Source organism: Manduca sexta, chromosome 14 (genome assembly GCF_014839805.1).
Source record: "Manduca sexta isolate Smith_Timp_Sample1 chromosome 14, JHU_Msex_v1.0, whole genome shotgun sequence".
Classification (NCBI taxonomy): domain Eukaryota; kingdom Metazoa; phylum Arthropoda; class Insecta; order Lepidoptera; family Sphingidae; genus Manduca; species Manduca sexta.
Genome location: NC_051128.1, coordinates 8820282 through 8846090, shown reverse-complemented (window position 1 = coordinate 8846090; position 25809 = coordinate 8820282). Strand labels below are relative to the sequence as shown.

At 32.5% G+C, this 25809-nt stretch overlaps 3 protein-coding genes across 6 annotated transcripts in view; all 3 read right to left on the bottom strand.

The window, feature by feature from the left end:
• The window catches only part of LOC115445191 (serine/threonine-protein kinase unc-51), a 41501-nt gene extending 36397 nt beyond the window's left edge, over positions 1-5104 (bottom strand). Inside the window, exon 1 of the mRNA XM_030171383.1 lies at positions 4683-5104. Within this exon, the coding sequence (XP_030027243.1) occupies positions 4683-4808 (126 nt within the window). The 5' untranslated portion in view covers positions 4809-5104. The remainder of the gene's footprint in view (positions 1-4682) is intronic.
• Positions 5105-5374: 270 nt separating this feature from the next.
• On the bottom strand, positions 5375-7952 carry LOC115445231 (density-regulated protein homolog). Its single transcript, XM_030171444.2, has 4 exons — positions 7595-7952; positions 7314-7484; positions 6655-6794; positions 5375-5714 (listed from the first exon to the last, which is right to left on the bottom strand). Exons 1-4 carry the CDS (start codon positions 7770-7772, stop codon positions 5670-5672), a joined length of 534 nt encoding a protein of 177 aa, XP_030027304.1. The 5' UTR covers positions 7773-7952; the 3' UTR covers positions 5375-5669.
• Positions 7953-9292: 1340 nt separating this feature from the next.
• Positions 9293-21327, bottom strand: LOC115445185 (septin-2). Of its 4 annotated transcripts, none has more exons than XM_030171377.2 (8): positions 20678-21327; positions 15777-15968; positions 14843-15101; positions 12765-12915; positions 12396-12561; positions 11623-11779; positions 10727-10811; positions 9293-10604 (listed from the first exon to the last, which is right to left on the bottom strand). In XM_030171377.2, exons 1-8 carry the CDS (start codon positions 20685-20687, stop codon positions 10518-10520), a joined length of 1107 nt encoding a protein of 368 aa, XP_030027237.1. In that variant the 5' UTR covers positions 20688-21327; the 3' UTR covers positions 9293-10517. The 4 variants fall into 4 exon arrangements, with proteins under 4 accessions (XP_030027237.1, XP_030027238.1, XP_030027236.1 ...); XM_030171378.2 differs by having other exon boundaries at positions 21166-21325; XM_030171376.2 differs by lacking the exon at positions 20678-21327 and adding an exon at positions 19178-19577.
• Positions 21328-25809: the final 4482 nt, after the last annotated feature.

The following is a 25809-nucleotide window of genomic DNA, read 5'->3' as shown; positions in this document are numbered from 1 at the left end:
GAGCTTAATTATATAAATGTACTTAATATTGTTTACAACATCTCGACCTGGATAACGAATGCGACCTTCGCAGAACGCTTTTCTGGTACGATTCTGTTATGTATTTCATCGAGTATCGCGATGTGTGAAATCATACGTTTGTTCCGAATAACTAAAGTCGTGGGGATTTATTTTAACGTTGAACACGAGATTCGATAGCTTATTTTCAGTTGTATAAATCCAGTAGTAGCGGTTATGCGCAAGAGCTGCTCTAACATTAGCTCGTTCTACATTCCGCAGGCTCGTGGAGCGAATACATTGTGAGCCCATTTCATCACGACACCAAAGGGATTCATTGTAGTCTGTTATAATTATGCCTATAAAAGATAAACTGTTGCTTCTATCTTTTAATAAAGCTACACATTGTTGCGTGAAACAATGTAAGTAATTATATAATCAGTAATTCTAGAAAACATTAAACAACTGCAGGGCGAGTAGTGGTCGGCAGCGCGGTCACGGTTACCTGGTGCAGTTCTCGCGAGCCAATGTCAATCCATTCTTACATCATTACTTGATTAATTACAATTTACAACCACATATCCAATAAATACGGAAACCGAGTTATATGCTTCTTAGAAATTTATATTGTCAATTAAATTATTTTCCGTTCGTGTTGAAACTGCTGAGAATACGACTCTTTGTTTAAGCAACTCAACTGATCTTGCCTTTTTCCGCCGGACAAAGCTTTAAGCTTACGGATAATTTTCCCAACTTCAGGAAAGTGTTGATCATATGGATACTCATCGTAATTCCGAATACATTTCTAATCAAAACATTAAACCAAAAGCTGGGTGACATAACCAAATGCGACCGAAATAACTTTTGATGTTGAAATTTGTTAACACAGAACACATTTCTTATATCTTAATTCATAAGTAATATTATGTTATGTCATAAACCACAATATCTACTAGGAATTTTGATGGTTATATCTTTAGCGTATATAATAGGGTCAAACGAAACACGCGTGCATGTAGCTCAGTCCTCAGGATTGCGTGCCCTTGGGCGAAGAGGACATAGTGCGTGTCGCATTGTGCTGTAATATATTGTGTCAGCAGGGGACAAAGCAGCGAAACTTAACGCTCGGCCCACCGGAACACATGCAACCAGCGGAACCGACGATGACGTCTATCCTCCATGTATATATTTATATATTAGCAGTGAACACACTGCCTCGCACATTGTTTTGCCTATTAGGGTAAAATTTATAAAAGGAATAGGGCATTTTATTTTGTATACTTCAAATGGATATAACCCATGAGTCAAGTACCTAATGCTTTTCAATGGTAATTTCCACCACGAGGTATTATACAATATATTATTATAAGTTGAAATTACTGGATCTTAGTAAATAAATCCAAGAAATTTAAAATTTACAACGAGAAAACAGTAGGTCTGATTGACCTAATATCAATCATTGATGATGTGAAGATATGAAAAGATAAACTAGCGATGTTTTGTTAATAAATAAATGAAATCTTTTTACTCGGTGCGTTTTTATCGCTATGAATCAGTGACCACGGGACAAATGCGACTAAATTAAAAAGCTGACCTATCGAAGAAGTTCATGCTCTTGACCACATTGACCTTTATTTCGCTTCATTGCTTGTACGCTAAATAAAATAATAATAAAAATATGTATGTGATTTGGAGAACTTATAAATTAGTTTAATATTTGAATATTATTATATCATTAATTACTTTAATTTTTTTTATTGTAGTTTATTTAGTTTCTATTTTTCGTTTGGCGTCTTCATCCGCGAGAGAATTTTGGTTGTTTTGATTATACGTATACTCGCCTATATAATTGTCTGTTTGCATATTTTTTTATAGAGTCCATGTTTATTTCAATCGATTTTACGAATGTTTACAATGACTACATTGTGGCATACGTAGGTATAGGTACTTTAAGTTTATAGGGCTATACGTACTAAGGAATAGCGTAATTTAATACACCTTGAAGTTGTAACAAAACAAATTTTTCTCTTATTGTTATTTTTTCTTTGCCGCATGATATTTATCGGTTTTAAGATGAGGAAATAATTTAATGTAAACGATTAATATATAAACATTTTTATTTATTTTTACCGAATTTGGCATATTTGACAGATCCAATTAAAGGAATTATGACTTCAATAAAAGTATTGTTTGTACATTGAGTTTTCCTTTCCTGAGCATAGTATGAGATGGATTATTTTTTTTATTATTGTGACTAATATAAATTTAAATATTGGGACTTTATTGCGAGAAAGGGTTCTTACGCGGTTAAAGCCGCGAGCATCATCTAGTAGAATATATTAACAAGACATAGAAACTGCTATTTAAATTGGTTAAGGATCGTTGAAATAAATTTATTATTTGGATTTTATCGCGGTTTTTTTTTCTCTCCCATGAGAAGTAAATATCATATAACAAAAATCGCCTGACATAAAAAATCATTATAATTAAGTATCGCCTGTGTCGTACCATTCACTATTTCAGTATAATATTGTAACCACACCATTGTTTCTGAACAAACTATTATTAAAAACCATATTATAATAAAATGTATGGTTTTTTTTTTGTACATTTAAGATATATATATCAGAGTGGAGTTTTTAAAGAGACAAAATATTATGTACCTATCTCTCTTTGAACACAACCAGTTGATTACTGAATATCTTTCATAGTTACAATAATTTGCTTAGGAACAATGATTCTTCGAATTAATTACATGGTGGTAGTTAGAGCCAGATGTTTATAAACAGGAATTGATGCAGCTGTCCCACTTAACATACATAGCCTAGCAAATTACAATATACTCTCCAGCTGAGGTTATATTCTAATTATTGTTATAATAAGATATAAATATCTGCAAAAAATAATACTGCCCATTTTTATGAATATATAATAATACTGATTACTGGATAAGTAATGTGATAACTGATTCACTTTCATTCAAACTATTCAGATTATTATGGCAGCTTTTGATAGTCATGAAAATAATATCAATATTTATATAAATAAATTATAATGTTCAATTACTGCAAATGAAAACAAAATAAAATATACTATTAAAATATTAGAACTTATGAAAATAATATTCAGTTAGCAAAACATAATCATTGGAGAAAGGAAAAGTATACATTTAGGGTGATCAATTACAAAGGCAAGTTTCCAATTAAATGAACAAAAGAGTAATTATATGTATTAAGGACCTGTTTCACAACTTCTGAGTAAATGTTACTCAAACATAAATGTATAACCTAACCCAATTCAAAAGTCACACTCTAATGCTACCAAATAAATTGTAATAAAATGAGTAGGTACTACCTAACTTAGGTGTTAATTATAATAACTGTCAAATATGATTACTTGATCATGTGTAACAGGCCCTTTATACTCAAAATAATATTTAAAATAACTGATATTATAATGTATTAAACATATTGTTAAATTATTTAATGGCATTTTCAAAAACTATTTTGTTTTAATTAAGAAATAATCACAGGAACTCCTAAACCATTTTTTTTATTATTAATAGGAAGCTATATTATTCCTGAGTGCTACATGCAACATTTTATATGCACTTATTCATGTGGGCAGAGCTGTAGGCAAAAGCTATTTCCAAATAAAAAAAAAATAGGCACCTGGCATATATTCTTATCTCTTCTATAATCAAATAATATTGAATATAAAAGATAAGATGCATGTTTAAAAATAAATATTTTTTCAATGATTGTATGTGTTATTTCTAGATAAAAGATTTACCTAGTATTGTCTAAACATGTTTTTGTACTACAACCTATTATAGGAATATTATAATTGAAAGGTTTAAGAATTACATTATATTAAGATTTATATAACATGGTAATATGATGTGTAGTGTTAGCCCCGGTGATGCAACAACATACATTTATTAAAGGACTGGTCAAAACTTCACATTTAGCATATTGCAAGTAACATACACATGTGGCATTTAAAATTTTGAATGAAGCAGGCATTAATGGAATAGTGCAATGGGCATCATCGAATAATTGGTGCATCTATTTTGCAACATAGACAGAAACAATTGTATTTGTTGCACAATTAATATAAAAATTAACACAGTGGTGGACACAAGCAATTTGTTTAACAAATGGGATGTTATTTTAAATGTATGTTATTTTTAAAGACATACTTTTTCTATCAGTATACTGAACATTGTATCATTCATATTTTACTAATATCAAAGCAACTTCACACAATTATTTTATAAAAACGATATAAACACTAAATTGATTTGGTCTAATGAGAAGGACATAAGTATGAACAAGGAAAAACATGTTTATGTGTTTATAGGTTATTTATCAGCTGATTTATTGTAAATACGCACCATCAAAATATTAGACTTGTAAACATATCATAATTCTAAAATAATAAACATTTTAATGTTCTGTTGACATGCACATTTCATTTTGCGTCATCCAAGCCATACTTGGGATCCAAATCTACGCAGTCCTAAATCTAAGTAACGCTTCGAATCGATATGTAATGGTAACAAAGTGACAGTTCGGGTAAATGGACTGATAAAATGCTGCAAAAAGTTAACGACTTACGCTTAGCCATTAGAACGATCAACGCACAGAACAATGACACGAGAGGTAACTCATAATCATACCCACCTTTCTCTTCCTTCCTTTGTATACCATTGCAAAAGCTCCATGACCTATTATATCTTGTTTGGTGAATTCGTATTCACCAACTTGGATGACTTCCATTTTCACAAGTTTTCCTTTTACCACAGACATATTTTTAAGTTTATATTTACAGTCTCGAACAATTTAAGATCAATAAATTATTTAGGTATAATGGATAGCGGAACTTGACTAAGCGCTACATTCTGGTCACAAAGAGCTCTTATTCACTTCCAGGTTTTTGTCAAATGTGCTTTTCACTATTTATATTACACTATCGTATCATGTTCATTGTTATCCTTATACCAAAACACAGCAAACAACGAATGCAAAATGCGTAAAGTGATTTTATTTTGTGTTTGATTTTGCGAAGTAGATCACGAAGTTGCCAGTAATAAGAAATACGAAACTACTAAAAATATGTATGGTGCGCAAAAATATTTAGATAGGTATTTAAATATTTCTATTTGACAAAAAATATCCTTCTGAATTAAACATACGATATTAATAAAGCGGTTAATGATTGATAAAGGATACGCAATACAAATCTATATGAAAAATAAGTGGCTGACGCCTAAAACTTCTATTAGCGCCATCTATGTGATGGCTTTGAAAATTTACCTCCAACGTTTAAACTCAAATCTAAGAACGGATTATGTTTTGTAAAATAAATTACCACATTATTTGAATATTTTATTCATAGTTAAATGGTTTCAAATAAATATTAACAATGCTTTCTTGCCAAGTCCCATTTACTTCATGTTATTTCATTCTCAAAGAGTGAGTTGGCATAATAGGAGTATTATTGTAATACCACATATTATTTCCATTTACGTAAAAGAATATATAAAACAAAAGAATCACTAGAACATTTATGTACCCAACATAAGAAAGGCTTGATATTGTAGCAAAAATAAATTAGTTTTCACTCAGAAACAAAGCATTGTCAAACATCATTTCACAAATTACAATTGACTATCTTTTTTGATCCCCCAAATCTTCAATGCTATCTTCGTCAATCTGTAACAAAAATAGGAGTTTTGTTAGACAGTATTAGCTGTTTTACTCATCTCATAAATAACAATAGGAAAAATATCTTACTATACCTGTGTGTTTGCACACAGTATGCACTAAAAAGGGGCAAATATACAAAAAATATTATTTGTTATTCGAATTAGCTACAACTTGCACAATTAGTCATTGTTATTTTTATGGCAATACATAATTAAATATTTTTCTAGATCAAATTTGAAAAGTTTGTCACTTAATATTAATTAATTAGCTAAAAATTATCTTTCTATGTCAACTGGATGGACTGTGCTGTTGGCATAATATTTTAATAAGATTCGTTTTTTTTTAATAAAACAGCATTTATTCTGCCTTGGTGGTTCTCAAAGTGATTTCGGATGTGTAGTAGTCTGTTATTTTTTTATTTACAATGCATATAATGACTTTAACTACTTAAAAATGAAAAAGTATTCAATTATGTAATGCTCCAATAATAGCATATAATCCAATGTCTAGTTATTACTATATATATATATATATATATATATATATATATATATATATATATATATATATATATATATAATATAACTATTATATGTTATATCTCTATACATTTGGCAAAGATTCATTCAGTGCATTTATGGTGCACCAAACATGTATTTATCACATAATGTTATATGAACTCAGTCTATTGCAGATTTTGTCACAAATTATAACTGAATATAGTTTTTTTTCAAACATAAAACCTTATAAAAAAATAATTTTGTAGAGTTATGTATGTATTTTTAGAAGAGGCCTATGTTCAGCAGTGAACATGTTGATGATGAACATAATATAATGAGATACAACTTTATCAATCTCATAGCATGTTATGCTGAATCAATTTTAGGTTATCATTGTGTGTACTGTTTACAATTAGTTATGTTATTTACATGTAACTAAAACTTACCTCAGGCCATTTTTCTGGTATAATATCAAAGAGATCATCTTTCACATCACCTTGGATGACAATCTCATCATCCCCAGTTACAGAAGATCCGCAGGCAAACTTTGTTCCAAAGAATTTTGCAGCAACTTTCAGATCAATATCTGAGGAGTCATGAAAATTAAAACATTAATAAAAATTCTGATTATATCATGGGCAAACATTCCATATTATTTTGCATCGAGAAAATATGATGAATGAATATTATGCACATATTTTGTTTTGAACATGGTCTATTTAGGTATTACAATATATGAATTTCATTACATCACAATAAGTAAATGTATAGGTAACAGACATCCTGTATCCAGTTTATCCATAGACTCATGTCTGGTGGCAGTTTGCATCAATATCATAGAATAACAATGTAAAATAGCAACTTTGCTTATGTATTTTATAAGACTAATAAGGTTGTTGCGGGTTGTTAAACGGTTTACACTTTTCAGTGTCAATTTCATTAGCAAGACTCCCTCTATTCCGAAAAATTATGTAATTTTCACACCTGGTAATAATGTAATTCTTAGGAAATATTGTTTCTTGATAAAGATGCATACAAGTCAAACTATTTACCAAATTATTTTAATATGAAAATTGATTCTTGTTCTGAGGAAAAAAATGTTTACCAAATGTATTTAACCCAGAGACAACCGTTACGGATTTCTTTTTTCCACGAGGAGCGCGAGATACTTGGACTAGCTTGGGAACATCTTCTTTCTTCTTTGATTTGAGCATACCCTTACCGCCGCGCTTCTGTCGCTTCTTCTCTTCTTCACCGCCCGCATTTTCCTCTTCCTCTATAGAACCAAACAAGACAATATCATTATCAACTACAGAAAATAGAAATAAACTATCTTACCACGACAGCATAACCTATATATTTATTACGATATTAAAATTTCTATACCTATTTTCACTTTCTCGAATTCTGTAGGAAGGTGCTTTTCGAGCCACTGTTTGCATTTAGCATATTCAGGATAATATTCACAGTATTCTATTGGCATTGAACAATTTCCGCAGTACTGAACTCTTATGGGGTAGGTTATACCTTCCCGGGGACCCATAGAAAGATCTCTATCAGCCATTATAGAAAATTTTAAAGATCACTTTAAATATGTGCATCCATCCGTGATTAAGGTCAGGAAAGATTAAACAACTATTTAAGGGTTTACAACTAAAATATATAACTTTAATTTGAACTTATTGGGCCCATAAGAAACGTAAAGCAATCTATCTTGACTTTTATTAGAGTGAACAGTGACATTTGACAATAACAGTGACATATGGGTGGTTTATGTTGCTAGTTTAAAATTAGTGTAAATAAATAATCATAAAACAATAAGTAAAGTCATAGAAGCTGGATACTAAAATACTCAGAACAATGACAACTAAAAAAGCTAAATATAATATATTAATAATATATTTCCTTGTGGCTTAGATAAGGGGACAGAAAGAGATTTATATTCATTCATGCATTCGAAAACAAGGTTGTCACTAGTTTTCACGTAACTTTGTTATGCTAGTAATGTGACAGAGCCGATTTCAAAAATATCAATAAACATCGATATATATGTACTACGTGCTAGATCTAGCATTCCGTACACTCATTATGTTCGACTCAACTGTACTGCAATCCGTACATCTGACTTTAATATGATTTCAACATTGACAGCGTACGGTTATGTACGGAGTGACGCTCATAATATAAGAACTTGAGTCAAGTGTAAACCTGATTAAAAAATATTAGTCAAATAAGAAAAAATATTTGTTATTCAAGTTAATAAATGGGTTATAACCAATGTTATAACAGTGACGTTTTGGTTGCCATTTTAGTTCAGATTATGAATAAATAGTTTATAAGTATGGACGTTGTCTGTAGAACTCGCTCTCGTGTTTCCGAGATGAATAAAATTGATGTTTCGTAATTTTTTATTTCAGTTTGGTATCTATATTTAGTCATTAATCTGAGGAAAATCTCGTTTGGTGAATGGTGAAGGACTAATTGTAATGTGGCTCCTTATTCTTTCTACGATCGGGTCAGCATCGGACTTAGCGGGCTCTCGGGGCGTACCCGGAAGGGCACCAGTAATCACTAGGGGGCGCCACAGGCTCTAGTTAATCACTCATCATTAAAGTGAATATAACCACCACATCATCATCGACAATAGGGAACAGTGGCTAGTTGACAGTCGACAGTTGCCATCACGGAACTGTGAGATGTGCGTTGTGACTTAAAACAGGCCACCGAAAACTGGTCACTGATTAATTCCCGGAGCGCTCGAGATTCTAAGGGTCGGTCATGGACCGGATGGAATCGAACCTATAATATCAGTACCTACTAAAAATAATTATAGGCACTTTTCCAGCAAGTTTACGGTGTATTAAGTAAGTAGTTAGGCTACGATTTGATTTGTGCAATTTTTTATGCAATTTAATTTAATTTAATCTTCAAACTCTATCAGCACCCTACTCCAGTTACCATTAGGTACAGACCGACGTAGAACCAAGTTGATGACTTATGTTCTCTCGAGATTGGCGCGGAATTCACTATTGTTAATTTTTGTTGAAATATAAGGGTAAACTGAGAAAATGAAATAAATAAACATACGTAAAGTATCAATTTACTGCTAGTACAATAATATCAATACAAAAATTCATACCTTAACACTTTGGTTTCAGGAAATGGTTCTTAACCATTTGGTTGTAATTGAAGTTAACAAATGTTTAAAATATTCATAAAATTCCTATACCCAGTTAGTCGTATTTTACACGAGGAATGATTTAAAGGAAACGTGAAACCAGATCAATTAACTCTATCACTTCTGATATTCGTTATTCGTATATTATTACAGAACGGATTTATTAAAGTGTATCAAAGGGGCATTATGAGATGGGTATAATGTTTACTGTGCGCGTATAAACATAACCGCTTTTACATATTGGGCAATAGGCAATCCGATCCTCTTACGATGCCAAATGAACATCTTACTTTGCTTGCACCTCATTCGACCTGCACGCGAATACGTCCATGTGCTTGTTACTGCGACAATTAATGAATGTCATATGTCCAATTTGTTAAAGCGGCAACAACTAAGTAATGTTTAAAAATATAGTTCACTTAGCTAAATGTACATTTGCAACAACTATTACCGTGCCCCCAAAATTTAAGTAGAGCTTTTATTAGAATGATTATTCTAATATTAACAATTAAATAATTTATTTAAAAGTGAACCGTTTACAATCTTTTGTATAATAAAACGGTAGCAGCCTATTTATAGTGCACAAACATAAGTTGGCAGGTGGTAGAATTTAAAAGGTGCCCATAGAATAAAGGTCACCTTAACACATTGTAACTGCATGAATCATAATCAGGCACTCTAAACAATTTAATTTATAAGGATAATGTACATCCTTGCGCATGGTAATATTGATATAATTTGCCAACTTATGGTTATCGAACTATAGTAAAGACTGTGCAAACATAGGTAAGTAGGTATAAGTAATAAAAATGGTGGAGACCCATAGGGCGAAAAGAATATAAATTGATTAGTTTGAAGATTTATTAACCGACCGAGCCGTAAATGATTAATTCTCTTTCATAACAAAATTGATGTTTTACTAAACACAAGTCTGACTATATAATAATCTCCGTTTATGTCCCATTTCTTTTCACCCTTCAGGTATTTTCCACCTTCTTTCACTTTTCTATTTTATCAAAACTCTAAATTCATCCCAATTTTTCTAAAGAGGTTCAATTTTTATTTAAATTTAGACTAGTGATTAGGCAAATGACTACTTAACGCTAATACTATTGCGCGTAACTTTATTAACTATACATCTATGATACTGTCGTGTTTTTTGTCGGAAGCTTTTAATTTCTCCTGCATTTGCGTCAGCATGTCTTGCATTCTTCGTATCTGAAAAACACATAAATTTTATCTGAATCATCTTAAGACTTGTATTTTTTTTTCTTTTTTTGTCAAAACACCAGTAAAAATTAAGGTAAATAAGTATATTGTGTAAGGACGGATCTGTATACCTCTTCATCTTTCTGTAAAAGAAGGCGATCAGTATCCGTAATCACTACTTCATTGTTGTTGCCCATCGAGTCTCTTTTTAGTTTCCTGTAAGAATAAATAAAAATGTGATGGTTTATGGCAGGTTTATGATGGTGCATATAATTCTGTTTGAGGCGATCACTTTCTGGTTTCCAAATTAATAGAAAATAATTAAGAAATATCGATCAAATGGAGTATAAGTCGGTTAACTAAAGCTGGCACGTTCACCAATACGATTTTACACAGTAGGTAGGTAATTTTTTTTAATACATTTTGATATTATATGCAAATACAAACAAAACATCATGCTATATTTTTTAACATTGTTGATGAATGAGCATTTCATGCATACGCATCATTAAAATGTGTTGCGCGCGTACCTAATAATAAAGGCAATCAGGTAGGTATCAAGAGATATTTCTTTTTTATAACTAACTAGATACCTAATTTTAAGATGCTATAGGCGTGTAATATATTGTTTTCATTTTTGGAATTAGTGGTGGTGGTGGTGGTGGTAGTAATTTTTATTCGTTGCTAGTTTTTCCACGCGGCTCCGTCCGCGTATATAAGTTTTTCCGGGATAAAGCCTATGTGCTATTTCAGACTATAATGTATCCCTGTGCCAATTTTCATCCAGATCCGTTCGACAGTTCTGGCGTGATTAAATATGTATCCAAATTTTAGCATTTAGGTATATTAGAAGTGAGATTTCTACACCCCGTGGTCTTTTCTACGTCCGTCGCAAACATATATTTAAACTTTTAAAACCCCTTGATTTTTTGGATGTTTAATTTTCCCCAGTGAACATTTATGGTCTAGAAAATTGAAAAGTGTACCTACTTTATCTAGTTACTCTACAAATACATAATGTTCTTACCCTCTTTCTCTCATGGCGTGTTGCGATATTTGAGATATACATTGAGCACGGAAATTTTCATAATGAACATCTTGCGTGACATCCTTCAAATCTTGCATATGAGTGGATATCAACATTGTCCGAAGTTTTGTGAAGTCCGAGTGTCGAGGGTTTTCAACTGTTATATTGGAACAAAATATAGAAATAATTAATATTATAAAAAAAACAAGAGATACCCGACTACAAAACATACATTGATTTCCTGATCCTTTATTATATGTTTACCCGAAAATTAAACAAATTCTTTGAAGAACATTTCATTCACTCAATAGGGGACCGGACTTATTTTTGTTCTTTATTATTATCAAATATTTACGTTATATAAATTAAAACACAGAAAGAATTATTTAAGTCCGGTAAAAAATCAACAAGTTATAAGTCTTTTAATTTCGGTAGAAGGGGTAAGTAACAAGAAACACAAAAGAGGCGCAACACCCACGTGTGACGTCATCGGGCATTACGACGCGTGCGAAAGAAAGAGATGAAGCGATATCCCCACTTCGCGCCCACTTTGGCACATAGTAATATTTGAAATATGAATTACTGGCTCATTTTTTAACCAATTTTAATGCAGTTTTCGCAGGAGGGTTTCTTTTTCGTATGATCAACCATTTCATATAGAATAATGTACAAAATCGAACACAGGCCGGTCCCCTATTGCAAACAATACACCTTAAAATCTCCTTAATATCACTTTCATTTTCACCTTCTAAACCCAATGTGTACACACTGACCGTCAACGATTCCCCAAGGATACTGGCGGCCGCGCACGCGCTTCCCTCCCACCTCGAGAACTGTGTCAGACGCTACCACGGCGAAAGGCGCTGCCTCCTTCAACTCTCTGTCCTGCTGCTTAAAATCGTCGTCTTCATCGCTGTCACATTCAGGAAACTGATATACCTATAGATAGATATGTGCTCATTTGTAATACACTTTTATGTTTGTTTACATGAATAAAATAAAATAATTATTTTTGATGACGTTACAGAACGTGACAGACTTTAAGAATATAAATGAAAAATATCACGTTGGTATTGTTTTATGTAAGTATATTGTAATAAAGATCGATGTATAAGTAAATTGACTGAATTGTTGGTACATACTTGTATTTGGTGTTCATCCAAATCGTTAAGTATTCGCATTTTGAGTCGTTTAACTTCAGCTGCTGTGAGAGAATCTGCTTTCGCTATAACTACTACTATATTCACTTTCCGGTGAAGCCGTTTCATCATTTCCAAATCCACTTGTCGCAGACTGAAACAGAGAATTCAAGCAATTTTTATCGATAAATTCGTAGCTGTATATTTTCCTGGATGGATAGTTTTTTTATCTTGTCAATATTTAGGTGATAGGTACACCTTTGTAAAGTAGTTCGTAATTACGTTCTTTAACAGATTTGTATGTTCATATACTAAATGTAAATAAAATTCCATGGTGAATTATTTCATCTGGGACAGTAACAATCACATTATTGATGTTATGATACCACTGAATCACGCATAATAACAACTGTAACGAGCACATTGATAGATAAACAGCGTTTCAATAGAATGTCTCATCGGGAAATCATTGATCAGTTTATTACTTTAGTCATTTTGTATTAAACTACCATATTTATCGTTGCTGTATATTCTAGTCAATAATAATCAAGCTGGACTAAGATAAGTTCAAAGATATTGTTTCCGTAATTTTTTAATTTAGTATTTACACAAATACATATTTTAATACAAAAGTAACGATGATTTTTTAGATTTTAAAATTCTCATCGATATATCGATTATAATTGTCTAGTTTTTAAAGAAATGGTGTATATCAACAAAAAAAATTTTTTTTTTCTAATAATATAACAGCATAACTATACTTACTATCATAATATTTAGTTTGAATAAAACATTTTAACAATTCAATATTTGGCTGCAACATTATATGATACGAGGCTATCTCACGGGGTGAACACCTCATTGACCCAATAAACTCTAGTTGCTACTTTAAAATGTTAGACACTCATTGTGCCCGCCTGTTACATGTCGTGGCCTAATTTCACCAAAATGCGATACACTGTTGGGGCCTAGGGTTAATAGTAAAGAATGTGAATGCTTCGAAAGAGTACTAGATAGCTTCATATCTCTACACCATTTAGAACACACATTTTCAAACAAGTTCAAGAATAGATTTGGCTTTAGGTTAATTTTCATGACCGATAGCCTAAATGACATCAAGTCTGAGAATCCAGTTCTGGGAAAAAAATGCTAGAAAAGCGACATAAAGTGCTGCTCTACTTAGTAATCGAATACAAGACCAAGTACTAGTTTTGCCTCTGGAGTCTGGTTATCATTTTAAGCGTAGACGGTGGGAGTGTGTAGGTACATAGTATTATGGCTAGTTATTTTCAAATTTGTTTATTACGAATTTTTAATTTCCTACTTCGTAGGAATGTCAATGGTCCTTTGAATATGGAACTGTAAACTATTTGGAGAAAAGCTCGAAATTTACAACCATATACTTTTAAAAAGATTTAAGAATAAATATTGGATCTAGTATGTACTTACCCATTTAGATATTCATTTTTATCTATTTTGTACTCAATATAATAATTATTATTTATTTCAAAAAGTAGATTATATTAGGTAGGCAGATTATAGTAGTATAAGATTATAGTAGTTTAAGAACTTAGGTCGATGTGGTAGATTAATTAAAGTAACATTCAGTAAATTCTTAGTACTTAAGTATTAATTTTAAATATTACGATTGGTAATAAATTGCTCCAAGCAAAAACAATGATACAACATTATTCATAAGTATTTTATAAACTGAATACATTAGCAATCATTTAAATGGAAATATTGTTATCAATCATAAAATAGCTTGTAATTAATTACATACTAGCATCATAAAATAATATTTTATGATGCTAGTACGTATTACTTACAAACTAACTTTACATTTTCACACAATATTATTGTTATCATCAGCCAATTTAAAAAACTTTATATGAGTTAAATTAAACGCATGTTTATGGCATTTTATAGGTTAAAAATTGCTCTTAAGAATGGGTCATTACACCGGCAATAGCATACTGTACTATATTCGTTTTGTTACAAATCCCTGCATTCTGACTACACACGTGCACAAACAAAGGAAGTAAATGTTTAAAATGTAATCTTATTTAACAATGTAGTACCTGTGTGCCCATGGCGGAACGAAGTAAAGACAGCAGTGCACACGATTGTCCTGCATGTGACGTCGGTTTAAGCCACTTTCGTCGGTAAAGTATTGTCTAAACTGTTCATCGATGTACGCCGAGCACACTCTCCAAGAGTCTTCGCAGTTTATTGCGTCACCAAATCCGGGTGTGTCTACTATTGTCAAGCGCAATTTTACTCCTCGTTCTTCGATTTCCATTGTTTTCTTTTCGATTGTTGTAGTTTTTTCTACTCGGTCTGGAAAAGATCTCCAATTATATAATATTCTAAAGCACTAGTATAACTTTCTATTCCGTGTTTGCAAAAAATCTACTTACAAGTATCTCCGGTATGGTGGTACAAAAGACATTTGTAGTAAAAAAAACGGAGGTATAATTTATTGTGTAAAAGAGATATGTTGTCGCTAGTTTTATAGTCATGATAAATAAATAGGTCGGTTCATCATGGGGTAATCGTAATTAACTAAAAACTTCTGTACTTCCATATTACTTTTCCTCAGACGCAACACATACATAATTCTGTTAGTAAGTGGTGTTTATAGATATCGACGATCACAGGACAATTATATTTTTTTGTTGGCCGTAGGTAAAATAATAATAGGTATGTAGTACATTATTCCATTGACATTAAACAGTACCAGCCCAAACAGAACATTTAATTATAAAGTACGAAATACTATTTTAATATCTTGCCACTCTACTTATGTAGAATAGTACAGTTATAGCGGCACCGGGACGATGGTAGAGCAAACTATCATAATTCATAAACCCGGCCTTAGATGTTAATCCTGGCCCAGTAGTAGTAATTATCAGTACTTTTGATGTTTCGGTGTTTAAGTCCATTGGATGAATTTTTGTGTTCTTGTGTCTAAAAGCTAATAAAAAGATGCGAACCTTGTTTTTGGAAGCCTACCTTGTACATCTGATATTTTCCTATTTTTGTAAAGGTCTCCTAAAAACAAGCTATTTATAAGAGTTGATTTTCCGAGACCGGATTCTCCAACCACCATCAAAGTGAAATCAAAGCCCCTCTTGACTGACTTGCGGTGCACTTGTTCAGGTAGTGTCGCAAATCCAATGTAGTCCCGCTCGCCACGATCTCTTTCTGTTGATATAGAATATTACATTGTATCTGTTGACGGTGTTGATTTTTATAAACAGCTCATAACTTATACATATTTTAGTATAACCAATACTTGGAACATAAGCATAATACTACAATCGAAACGAGAATAGCAAACATGAGACCATATTATGTTATCCAATATTGAGTTATGGGACAATATCGCCAGTCTTGGGTTATAATTTACATGTTATGAGACACATGGCACGCAGTGGATGTTAAAAAATATTTGATATCGTTACTACTACACAAAAATATAATACATTGGCGTAAATACTTCACATAATGATGTCAACGGATACGAGCAAAATTTAGCCTTACAAAAAAGTACGCGTTTCCTGTAGATATGTGTGTACCTACACAACGATACACGAGTAGTAAGGATATGGAAAATCAAACAAGGTGAAGCTTAGGTACCATTCGACGGTTTTGAAAGCGGATTGCAACTATCCGTCGTTGTTGCAATGTAGAGAAAATTGTACATGTGTTGCACAATCGTTTAAAAGAAGTGGTAAAAAGAAGTTAACCTACGATAATTTAGAAGAACGCAGTGGCCAGAATATGTAAAGAAAAATTATATTTACTATGATTGACCACACACAGAAAATAGTTCAGTTCCTTGGCTGATTTTACTTAACGTAGAACTGTTTAAATATATATCGACAGAAACTCGAAGTACTCTGTATCATAGTATCATAGTCTCTTTGTGCTGCTATAAATGATAAGACCTTTAGTGCTATTTTTAAACATTAAAAGTTAGTTAAGTGGAACCAGTTGTCTGTTAGGAGGATATATTATTATGGAGGTGTTTGTGAACATGTCAACTGAAAAGGAAGCAGGGCATTGCAACGTGTGTAACGGAGTGGAACACGACAGGTTCCCTCGGCGGCGGCGGCGCGGCGCGGCGTCGTGTCCAGGGACGTCGACGGCGCGCGGCGCGTGCTCACCTCATATTGAGGACAGCCAGCGGAAGTAGCGTGCGTGCTCATCACTCACTACAATAAGCGCACCCAATCTAATTAATAATTATCTAGCGCGTTGGGTCACACAGCTATTTACTATTGCAATGAGCAAATAGGTATAAAGAAGGCCAATTAAAAAGCCGATGCAATGTAAGGTATTTAAGAGAATATTTACTTAGTTGACGTAATAATTTAACGTACTAATAACACAACAATCATATGACAGATAACAAACCGATAAGTATATGCACTATCAAAATGCCAAAATATGTACTACATGTGCATAATCAAAATATTATTTTTTATTAGAAGTAACATTAGGTATTGTTATTACAAACATTTTCTAGAACAAACTTTTGAAATTTGCACTTTATAAGTATAAGTACTTTGTAGGCTGAAAATCACCTACTACGTAAACTAACTAGACCGGGCCTAAAATTTGGTGCCACTTCTGCAGAAAACCCATGCAGGCAGAGTTTGGCCTGAGCAATTTAAACAGTATTTAATTTACCACGGGCTTTTTTCTTTGGTATACTCGAAAGGGCATTACTCTGTTCAATATTTTTTTTATAACACGTCTAAAACATTTATAATTACTAAAATAAGTAAGCTTACTATCAATGAAAAAATACAAAAATATATAAGTATTAACGTTATACAAAAAGTGTTTTATGCATTTGCATATAATCCGATATCTAGTTACTAGGTAATATTAACAAAATGTTTGTTATACTGGATGCTCAATTATAATTTATTGCAGTTGTCGTATTAATAACTAAATATTACAGTCTCATGTAAGTATGTAATACAAGTGTCAGTGACGTAAAAGATGGCGATGGGAGTTTTAAGTAGTCCTCCCCGGATTATATTACTATCTATCTACTCGAGGGGTTACATTCATTTGTATCCGTTCTGTGTCCCCGGGCTAGCTACGCCATTGACAAGTGTGACATTATGACGTGTTATTTTACACAAAGATGTCAATATTGTGTAATGAGTATTAGGAATTTTGGGGGCTTTCCCTCGTATAAGGGTACATTACCCGGTCCAAAATAAATAAAATTATTGACGACCATAATTCATTCATTATGTCGATGCGTTATTCGAAAGAACCTTCAACTTCTTACTTTAAAAGAGAATCATCCCCTGCTACGCCATCTGATTTAGCATCTAGGTAGAATCCGTACATAACTGTGTTAATGTTGATAGGCCTGTATTTATGAGCTTATTTCCCACGCTAAGACCGATGTTCGTAATACAAAACATTTCTTTCGATAATTATGCGAATCTAGGCATAAAACCACACTATCGTTACAACTTATATTACAAGATTCACATAAATCTAAACAAATGGGAAAATCAAATAAAAACTACATACACGAACATAGGCACGATTACCTACTGGTTCCTACTTCACGGATGTCATGGCTCAAGATTTATATTAACACCAACGGTCGTTCCAGATACATGATTTGCCTCACTATCGCACCCAACAGGTAACAGGATTTAGATACACAAATGGGTATTTTAAAGAGTTAGGTCAGGCAAGTAAGTTTTTAAATTTGTTTGAAGCGGTGCATCTTTGCTGAAAGGGGTTTAAGTTTTTGCCTCTAACATACTATAGGTTGAAGACACTGTAATAAATGACATCTAATGTTGTATGATGATAGGTACCAATATGGATTATAATCTACTGAATTATTCCGAGTAAAGATTCACGCAATAGTAATGGTAATTATACTATTCTTTAAATTTTAGTATGGGACAGTAGTTATTATGTGCGAAGGTTAATAATGTGAAATGTTGCTCTTGATTCTTTAATTGGATTGAATTAGTGGAAACAATCGTAATACTATGTAAGTATGCACATAAATTACACGAGAAGCTGTCTCTATATACTAATGAGTAAGGGAAAAGCATACAGTGGACCCCAAACACTCTAAAAGATAAAATAATTATAGTGTATGGAATTAAAATTACTTAACAGCAATACGAACGCTTATACAAAATTATAATCAATTCAACTGTACATTTTACATTTACAATACTAAATACAGAAATGCAATTAAGTACTTAATGAAATAATGATATTTACACAGTAAATTCTATGTCACTAAATTTTAACTGTAAAATAGTCTAATCTGTCGTTGAAAATTAATGTCAGTATCTAAAATGCTTATGGATTAGACTTACGAATTTTGATCACCGTTGTAATAGGATTTTTCTTACTTTTATCGTCGTTGAGTTTGTCTACATTCAAGTTTTTCTTATCCTTATCGCCAATACTAATATCTAAGATTGCGAACGAATCAGCTTTTTCCATTTTACACTTGTAAACTATGATTCTTTAACGATATGTAATTTATTTATAATTTTATTAATGTTCAAAGAATAAGAAATTTTTTGTCACAGCAGAAATTAGAAATACAAAGTAGAGACATGACAATGTTGTAGAATAAAAAGAAAATATATTTTCGCGGTAAATACGAGTGGCTGAATGCAAGAAGGCGCGTCGAGAGCTCTTCCGGTAGAGTGCGCGCGTTCGCACTGTGTGGCCGCGGCAGAGCACACTGACTCACTTCACCCAGGTTTGATGTACATCACATATTATTAAATTCAATATACGTGGTAAATAAAACTATTGAATAAATCAAAATAAATACGACTTAACTGGAAACTCACCAAAAGCAGAAGGACAACTTTAAGCCTCACAGTTCCCTGATTTCTCTCCATACCATGTTGACGTGATAGAAAGAGATACTCTATCGCGTCATTAAAACATTTACGATTACATTAAATCCGAACAAGTAAATAATATAAATAAAGTTAAAATCTTTTGGTAAGGAAAATATGAAACAAAAATATTTGGCTATACCTTTATAGTTCTATTTTGAACAAGAAGTGTAGAAACACTATATCCACAGAAAATATTTGATAAACAAATACTGCATTGTTTTGTAAATGTATTAGTTAATCCAATTGTGAAAATATTTTTCTATAAAAAATAAATTAGTAAGTTTAATCGTATACCGGGTGAATTTTGAAGCTGGAGTAATAAGGATCTTAACTTTAACCACTGTAGCTAATGCATATATGTTCTTGGGAGACTGTTTCTTTTTCAACTTATTCATTGATTTAGAAAAAAATCTACTAAGAATCAGCAAGACAATTAGCAATTTACATTAAAAAATAGTTGCCAATGGATATAGATGTATGATGTAGTACATGGTAAAATCTTTTTATCCTAACTTCAACCAAATTAAGCACTATTAATGGCGAAGTCGTTGAATAATATTATCATAATTTCCATTATAAAACATGGATTTAATTGATAACGTACGTAGTTCCAACTACAACACTAGAAAATATTATAATAATATGTGGCTAACATTTTTATGTAGAGAACTACTATTGATTTTATGAGAGGTTATCTAATATATTCTCAAGTCTTCGTGTGTTATAAGACTGTAAATCAATGTGGGAAGCTATAGTTTGCAGTTTATACCTACTGTGAACGAATAGCAAACGTGGGCCAGGTAGCAATTTGTATAAGCATGCATACATTCTCGCTTGTTCAATTGAAAGATGCTGCGAGTCAGCGACGGCTCATCCGGTGACGCCATTCATACCATGCACGTTACACACCAATCTAACTGACAAATGACAATATAGTTGTCTACTACTTTATTTGGTGTACTACAATTTAATAAATGTTTTCAAATTGCTCACCCATTGTCATTTCTGCGACAAATCTTGCTAATTTCTTGGTATGAGACAATGTTTTAACTACGATATCAAACAGTAATGAAAATATTTCATTGAATTTTCATATTGATTTTTATTATATATTTATTTGAATCATTTTGGAGTCTCTTCATCTTCAAATATTTTAAACGGTGCACTCGTTTGATCGATTGATTTGATGTAAGGAACATAAAAAAAATTATGTTTTGCACTTTAATTTTACTAAAAGACTATTATGAATATTGTTCATGAGTTCTTGTTTTTTTACATAAGGAAACTCATTTTCTTATTCACCAAAAATATCACTGCAGTTTTCTAGTTAATAACATTAACTTAAATGTCTACACTACACATCTAAAATGACAACAAAAATAAGCCGCGCGACATCTAAACTAAGTAATATCACGATAATAATCCTAAAAATTGTATACTGAATCAAAAAACAGTAGAAAAATCGAAGTAAAATAAATCACATTATTTTGTGCGCAGTCCTGTGCGTGTTGCGTTACGTAATGTGAGGGTCCCGGGCTGAGCTCGCGCCCTCGGAGCACTCCTCCCTGTGCCCCTTCGGACCCTGCGCGGAGCTGCGCGGACCTGCGCCGGTTAGTACTGTGCGGGAAAACTGCAAGCGTCCGTTGCGAGTCTCGGCGCACGCAGTCCCGGGCGGCGCGGCGCGGCGCCCCTCTCGCTGTCACTAATCGATATTCTTTTGGACTATAGCGCATGCGTTAGTCAGCCATATATAATCACGACCAATATCTCTGTGCTACTCATATTTGCTGTCCCAGATGCGCTATACGCGCCCCAGAAACCTTCAAGGTCATGCCATAACAGATTCCTGTCGAAATCCATACTTAAGAAACATATTGCATATTAAAACAAATGCGCTTTAAACATTTTTCTATGGTGCGCTATGACTACGTCCTCACATAATATTATACTTATAGTAAAATAACTGAAATTTTCTATTTCATACTAATTATTTAACTTCTAATGGAATTACATACCTTAAAATGTAAACAAACTTGAACCGACCTCACTGCCTTCGTAATTTGAGCTTTTCACAAGATATAAAAAAATTTGAGTCCCACAAGAACCGTGAAGTTTCCCAGGATTAAAATTGGATTAGGCCTTTAGCCGCTTACTACAAACCTGTTTAAAAGGCTATTAAAATCAGGTTTTACATAAAGACGTTTTTGCCTAGCTACTTAATTTTTATTTTGACTGCACCACAAGGCCAAACTTATAAAAATAGGATTTTATTTATTTTAATTTTTTTTCGAATCCGGCGCTTTAATAATATCGGAGTGAAAGAAGTGTCCTCTATAAGTTATTCTTTATAGTCAGCAGCTACTTGTCAGTGATGAAAGTGTAAAAAAATATCCGTGGTTCAGTTACAAAAATAATACGGATTTACGAAATTACAATAATTTTACGATAAATTATAGATTTAATAGCAGGTTGGTGTTACTATCCCACTGCTGGTGCTGAGCAGGGTCTGTATTTCAGTCACCAATCTTATTATAAAGTCAAACTCGTACTCACCTACATAGAATAAATAAACATACACAGAATTTGGGAATGTTTAATACAAAAACTTTATGAGTCTCTTTAAATAGAAGATGGTGGACTTTCTATTCGTAGAAAGACTTATAAAAAGACCTGAGTGCTTGTGCTTATTATGTATATTTATTTAATAATGATTTATCTGAAAATTACATTGCAAAATAGTTCTACGAAAATAGTAGGTAGTACCTATTTAACTTCTAATGGAAGAATGAATTCTTCTTTCTATTAACAATTAGTATTTACTGAAGGTAACTTCCACAGTACCCTTAAAATAAAGAAAAATTATTACTTACATGTAAGGTATATAATAATAATATACCTTACATATAAGTAATATTTGTTAATAATTGTTATCTTACATATAACTTATATGTAAGGTATAGGGATGGTAAAAATCTCTAGGCCATTTTCAACATTACGTGATAGATGCAACCTTGGACTACTTTTGGATAGGGAACAAAAATAAATAGCTTACGTGAATGGCCAGGCAGCGATCCAAGATTTCTCTCTCAGGGGTCAATTTCACTTATGTTTTTATTTAAGCTCCTCCCCGAGAAAACGGCCTGAACTTTCGTTCCATACATTTACAGCGCACAAGTTACGAGCTTAAATATGCAAATATTAATGTATCATTTCTTTTAAAAATCATTTTAAAAATTTATTATTAGTATTATTAAGAGTTGCTCGCGGCTCCACAAGAAAATCCTATCCCGCTAAAAACGTCCCTAAACGAAAGAAGGGATCTATAAAGAGAGCGGCATCTATTTGAAAAATTAAATTAAAAATTAGTATTATTTCTCACGGGCGCAAATCACCGTGATGAAAAGTGGCCGATATATTAATCTAGGATACGGTCTATCCGTGTGTCAAATTTAATCCATATCCGTTCTGCTATTTCTGCGTTGAAGTCTAACAAACATCCAAACAAGTTCACAACTTTCGCTCTATAGTATTAGTCAGAAGTGAAATAAGATAAATTTCGAAAAGATCGTTCCTAAAAATGCGGTTAGCGCGCCGTTTTGATAGGGGTTGCGATTTAAAGTACGTCTCGCGTTTCCGATGAAGGGTTTTGAAAGGAGTAGTAACAACAACCTTTCTTTATAAATTTTATTCCCAATATTTTTATGTAAATATTAGTTAGGACCTAATAATAATTTTTCGCATGAATTATTTTGACGTATCGTAACTCTGTTCGCCTACGTAATAAAAAGAATATTTTATTAAAAAAACAACGAAAATAATAGTAGGTAAGTATCACTTTTTACTTCATATAATAATTAAGACCTTGGCTTTGTGACAATATCTAAATTGTAGATGTTCATAATATACTTAATTATTAGTTGTAAGCTTTCCATGCAGTCAATATATAAATATAATGTATTCCTAATATATGAAGAAATTCGAAAACGTAGCTACAGGTATAGTTTTATTGCCGGGAATCTAGTATATGAATGATAATATTATGGGTACGTGTGTGTCTAGATTAAGACCACCATTCTTGAACAGTAGTTTGGCTTTCCGCCAATGGCACCGTCCGCGCCGAAACATAACTATAAAGCCGTCATTTCACATCAGTGACAATCGTAGAGCCGCCCTATTTGAGCTGCATGAGAACTTTGTTATCGCGTTGATAAATATAACTTCTTATCTCGTAGAGTGCGAGTGTTACTTTTACAGGGTAAAAGATTTTTAAATTAGTATACTCAAACCAATTTTAACTGCTCTACCTTGGGATCTCACCCAGGATAAACCTTTTTTGATTATTTAATAAGAAGTATTGATAAATAAACAAAGTGGGTCACTTAATGTTAAGTGATCTCCAACGCCCACGTTACGGAAAGGCTAAACGAGGCGAAAAAAAGATGTTTGAGCTGCCGATCACTATACAAAACGCAACAGCAAGCAGTCATGTCATAGTATTTTGTGGCAGCTACTATTTCGTCCGAACCCGTCTTTTCAAGCAGTATAAAAATTGTCAACAGTGCAGCTTTATTATCCTGCACACACGACTCACACAAGAGTCCCTGAATAAATAAAGCTACTTATTTTTTATAAATAACACGGGGAAATGCGGAATCAAATTTAAAGTTGATGTCAATGGTTGATGTCGTTTTGTTTTTCATTCATAAAATTTTTGAACTGGTAGATCTACAACGAAATTAACGATTAGTACATTTGATATGTAGAGCACGGGATCATATTCTTACTTCACACTGACAAGTCTGGTGTAAAAAAGGCTTCGACTTATACGAATCGCAAAACACCATTAAAATAGATAATTGTTAATATAATTTGGTTTCAACTACGTATTTTTAAAACGTATTTACGCAATTCATCAATCAAGCGAAAATCAATTACGAATAAAGCAACGCACGAATCGACGTGTCTCTTTATCTTACAGCAAGATGTTGTAAGTCAATATTCCCATGCAAGTTTCTTTTTCTCTAAAAACAACAACGAAGTAACAACTTCACGCACACACTTTCATCATGCAAGTCTGTTGACTCGTATCAATCAGTATCTAATATAATATATACCTACAGTGGACTTTGATACGAGAATGTATAAAATAATTTAAAACCTATAATTAAGATACTTAGAATGGATCTAATTTGTACTATGGACTTTTGAATGCCACAAAATAAAATTGTGTTCAAATTGGAAGACTAATATTATTTAAGCGATGTTTAGATATATTAGCAAGCAGTGGCGAAGGGTGAAAATTTTCAAAAGGGAACCCGGCAAAATATTTTTTCTACAGTTAACATAATATAATACGCTGTACACAATAAATTAAAATCAGTAAAATATCTTAATACTTAATAATTTCCTTCTAAAATAAAAATTATGTCTAGTGCCTAAATTTACAAAATAATCATATATTTTGAATATAGGTACCTAAAAGAGTCCAACAAGAATTAATAAATTATTAAAAATAGCTATTCGCGCCAATAGCTCAACATGAAGCCGCAAATTCTCGAGTTACCCTGAAGTACACAGACACGCACGCACACATGTATTTTTACGTCACTTCCAAAAGATTAGACAAAGACACCGCGCTGCGTGTGAAAGAGACAACAATATCGCGAGGGAAGCTATGCGCGGCCGGGTTCACTTCGAACACTATAAGGCGCGAGCCCTGCGCGCGAGTTACGATTTAACGAATTGATAGGAACGACAGATATCATTGAAGTATTGATTAAATTTAATAAATATAGGATGACTTGTTTGAATATACTAATTTTATTCTAGTTATATTGTTATGTTTTCCTTTGATTATTTTTAATTAATTTACAAAAGGTAACCCGGTAGGAATCGGCTTGTATGGACGCTTCGCCACTGTTAGCAAGCATATTGTATTGACAAAGCTACGGAATGGCCTGAATTTTTAGGCGCAACTTGATTTTGTCACTCTAGGAGGGTACTTCAGTCTTCAACTAATTATTTAATTCTGAGATTATTATTTTATGATTGGTGTAATAATCGTCGTTACAGGCCGCATAAATATTGATGTCATTAAAAAAATATTACTCACTACTCACTATGTC

What these genes read in the sequence shown, in the direction of transcription:
- LOC115445231 (XM_030171444.2), bottom strand. Translation starts at nt 7,772, where the DNA reads ATGGCTGATAGAGATCTTTCTATGGGTCCCCGGGAAGGTATAACCTAC. An exon ending in CTCTGGGTTAAATACATTTG is followed by an intron (nt 6,795 to 7,313) that starts GTAAACATTTTT and finishes ATGACTCCTCAG; the next exon opens with ATATTGATCTGAAAGTTGCT. An exon ending in TACCAGAAAAATGGCCTGAG is followed by an intron (nt 5,715 to 6,654) that starts GTAAGTTTTAGT and finishes TTTTTGTTACAG; the next exon opens with ATTGACGAAGATAGCATTGA.
- LOC115445185 (XM_030171375.2), bottom strand. Translation starts at nt 19,271, where the DNA reads ATGGAAAAAGCTGATTCGTTCGCAATCTTAGATATTAGTATTGGCGAT. An exon ending in TACAACGGTGATCAAAATTC is followed by an intron (nt 15,969 to 19,141) that starts GTAAGTCTAATC and finishes CTATATCAACAG; the next exon opens with AAAGAGATCGTGGCGAGCGG. An exon ending in TTTTACAGAAAGATGAAGAG is followed by an intron (nt 10,605 to 10,726) that starts GTATACAGATCC and finishes TGTGTTTTTCAG; the next exon opens with ATACGAAGAATGCAAGACAT.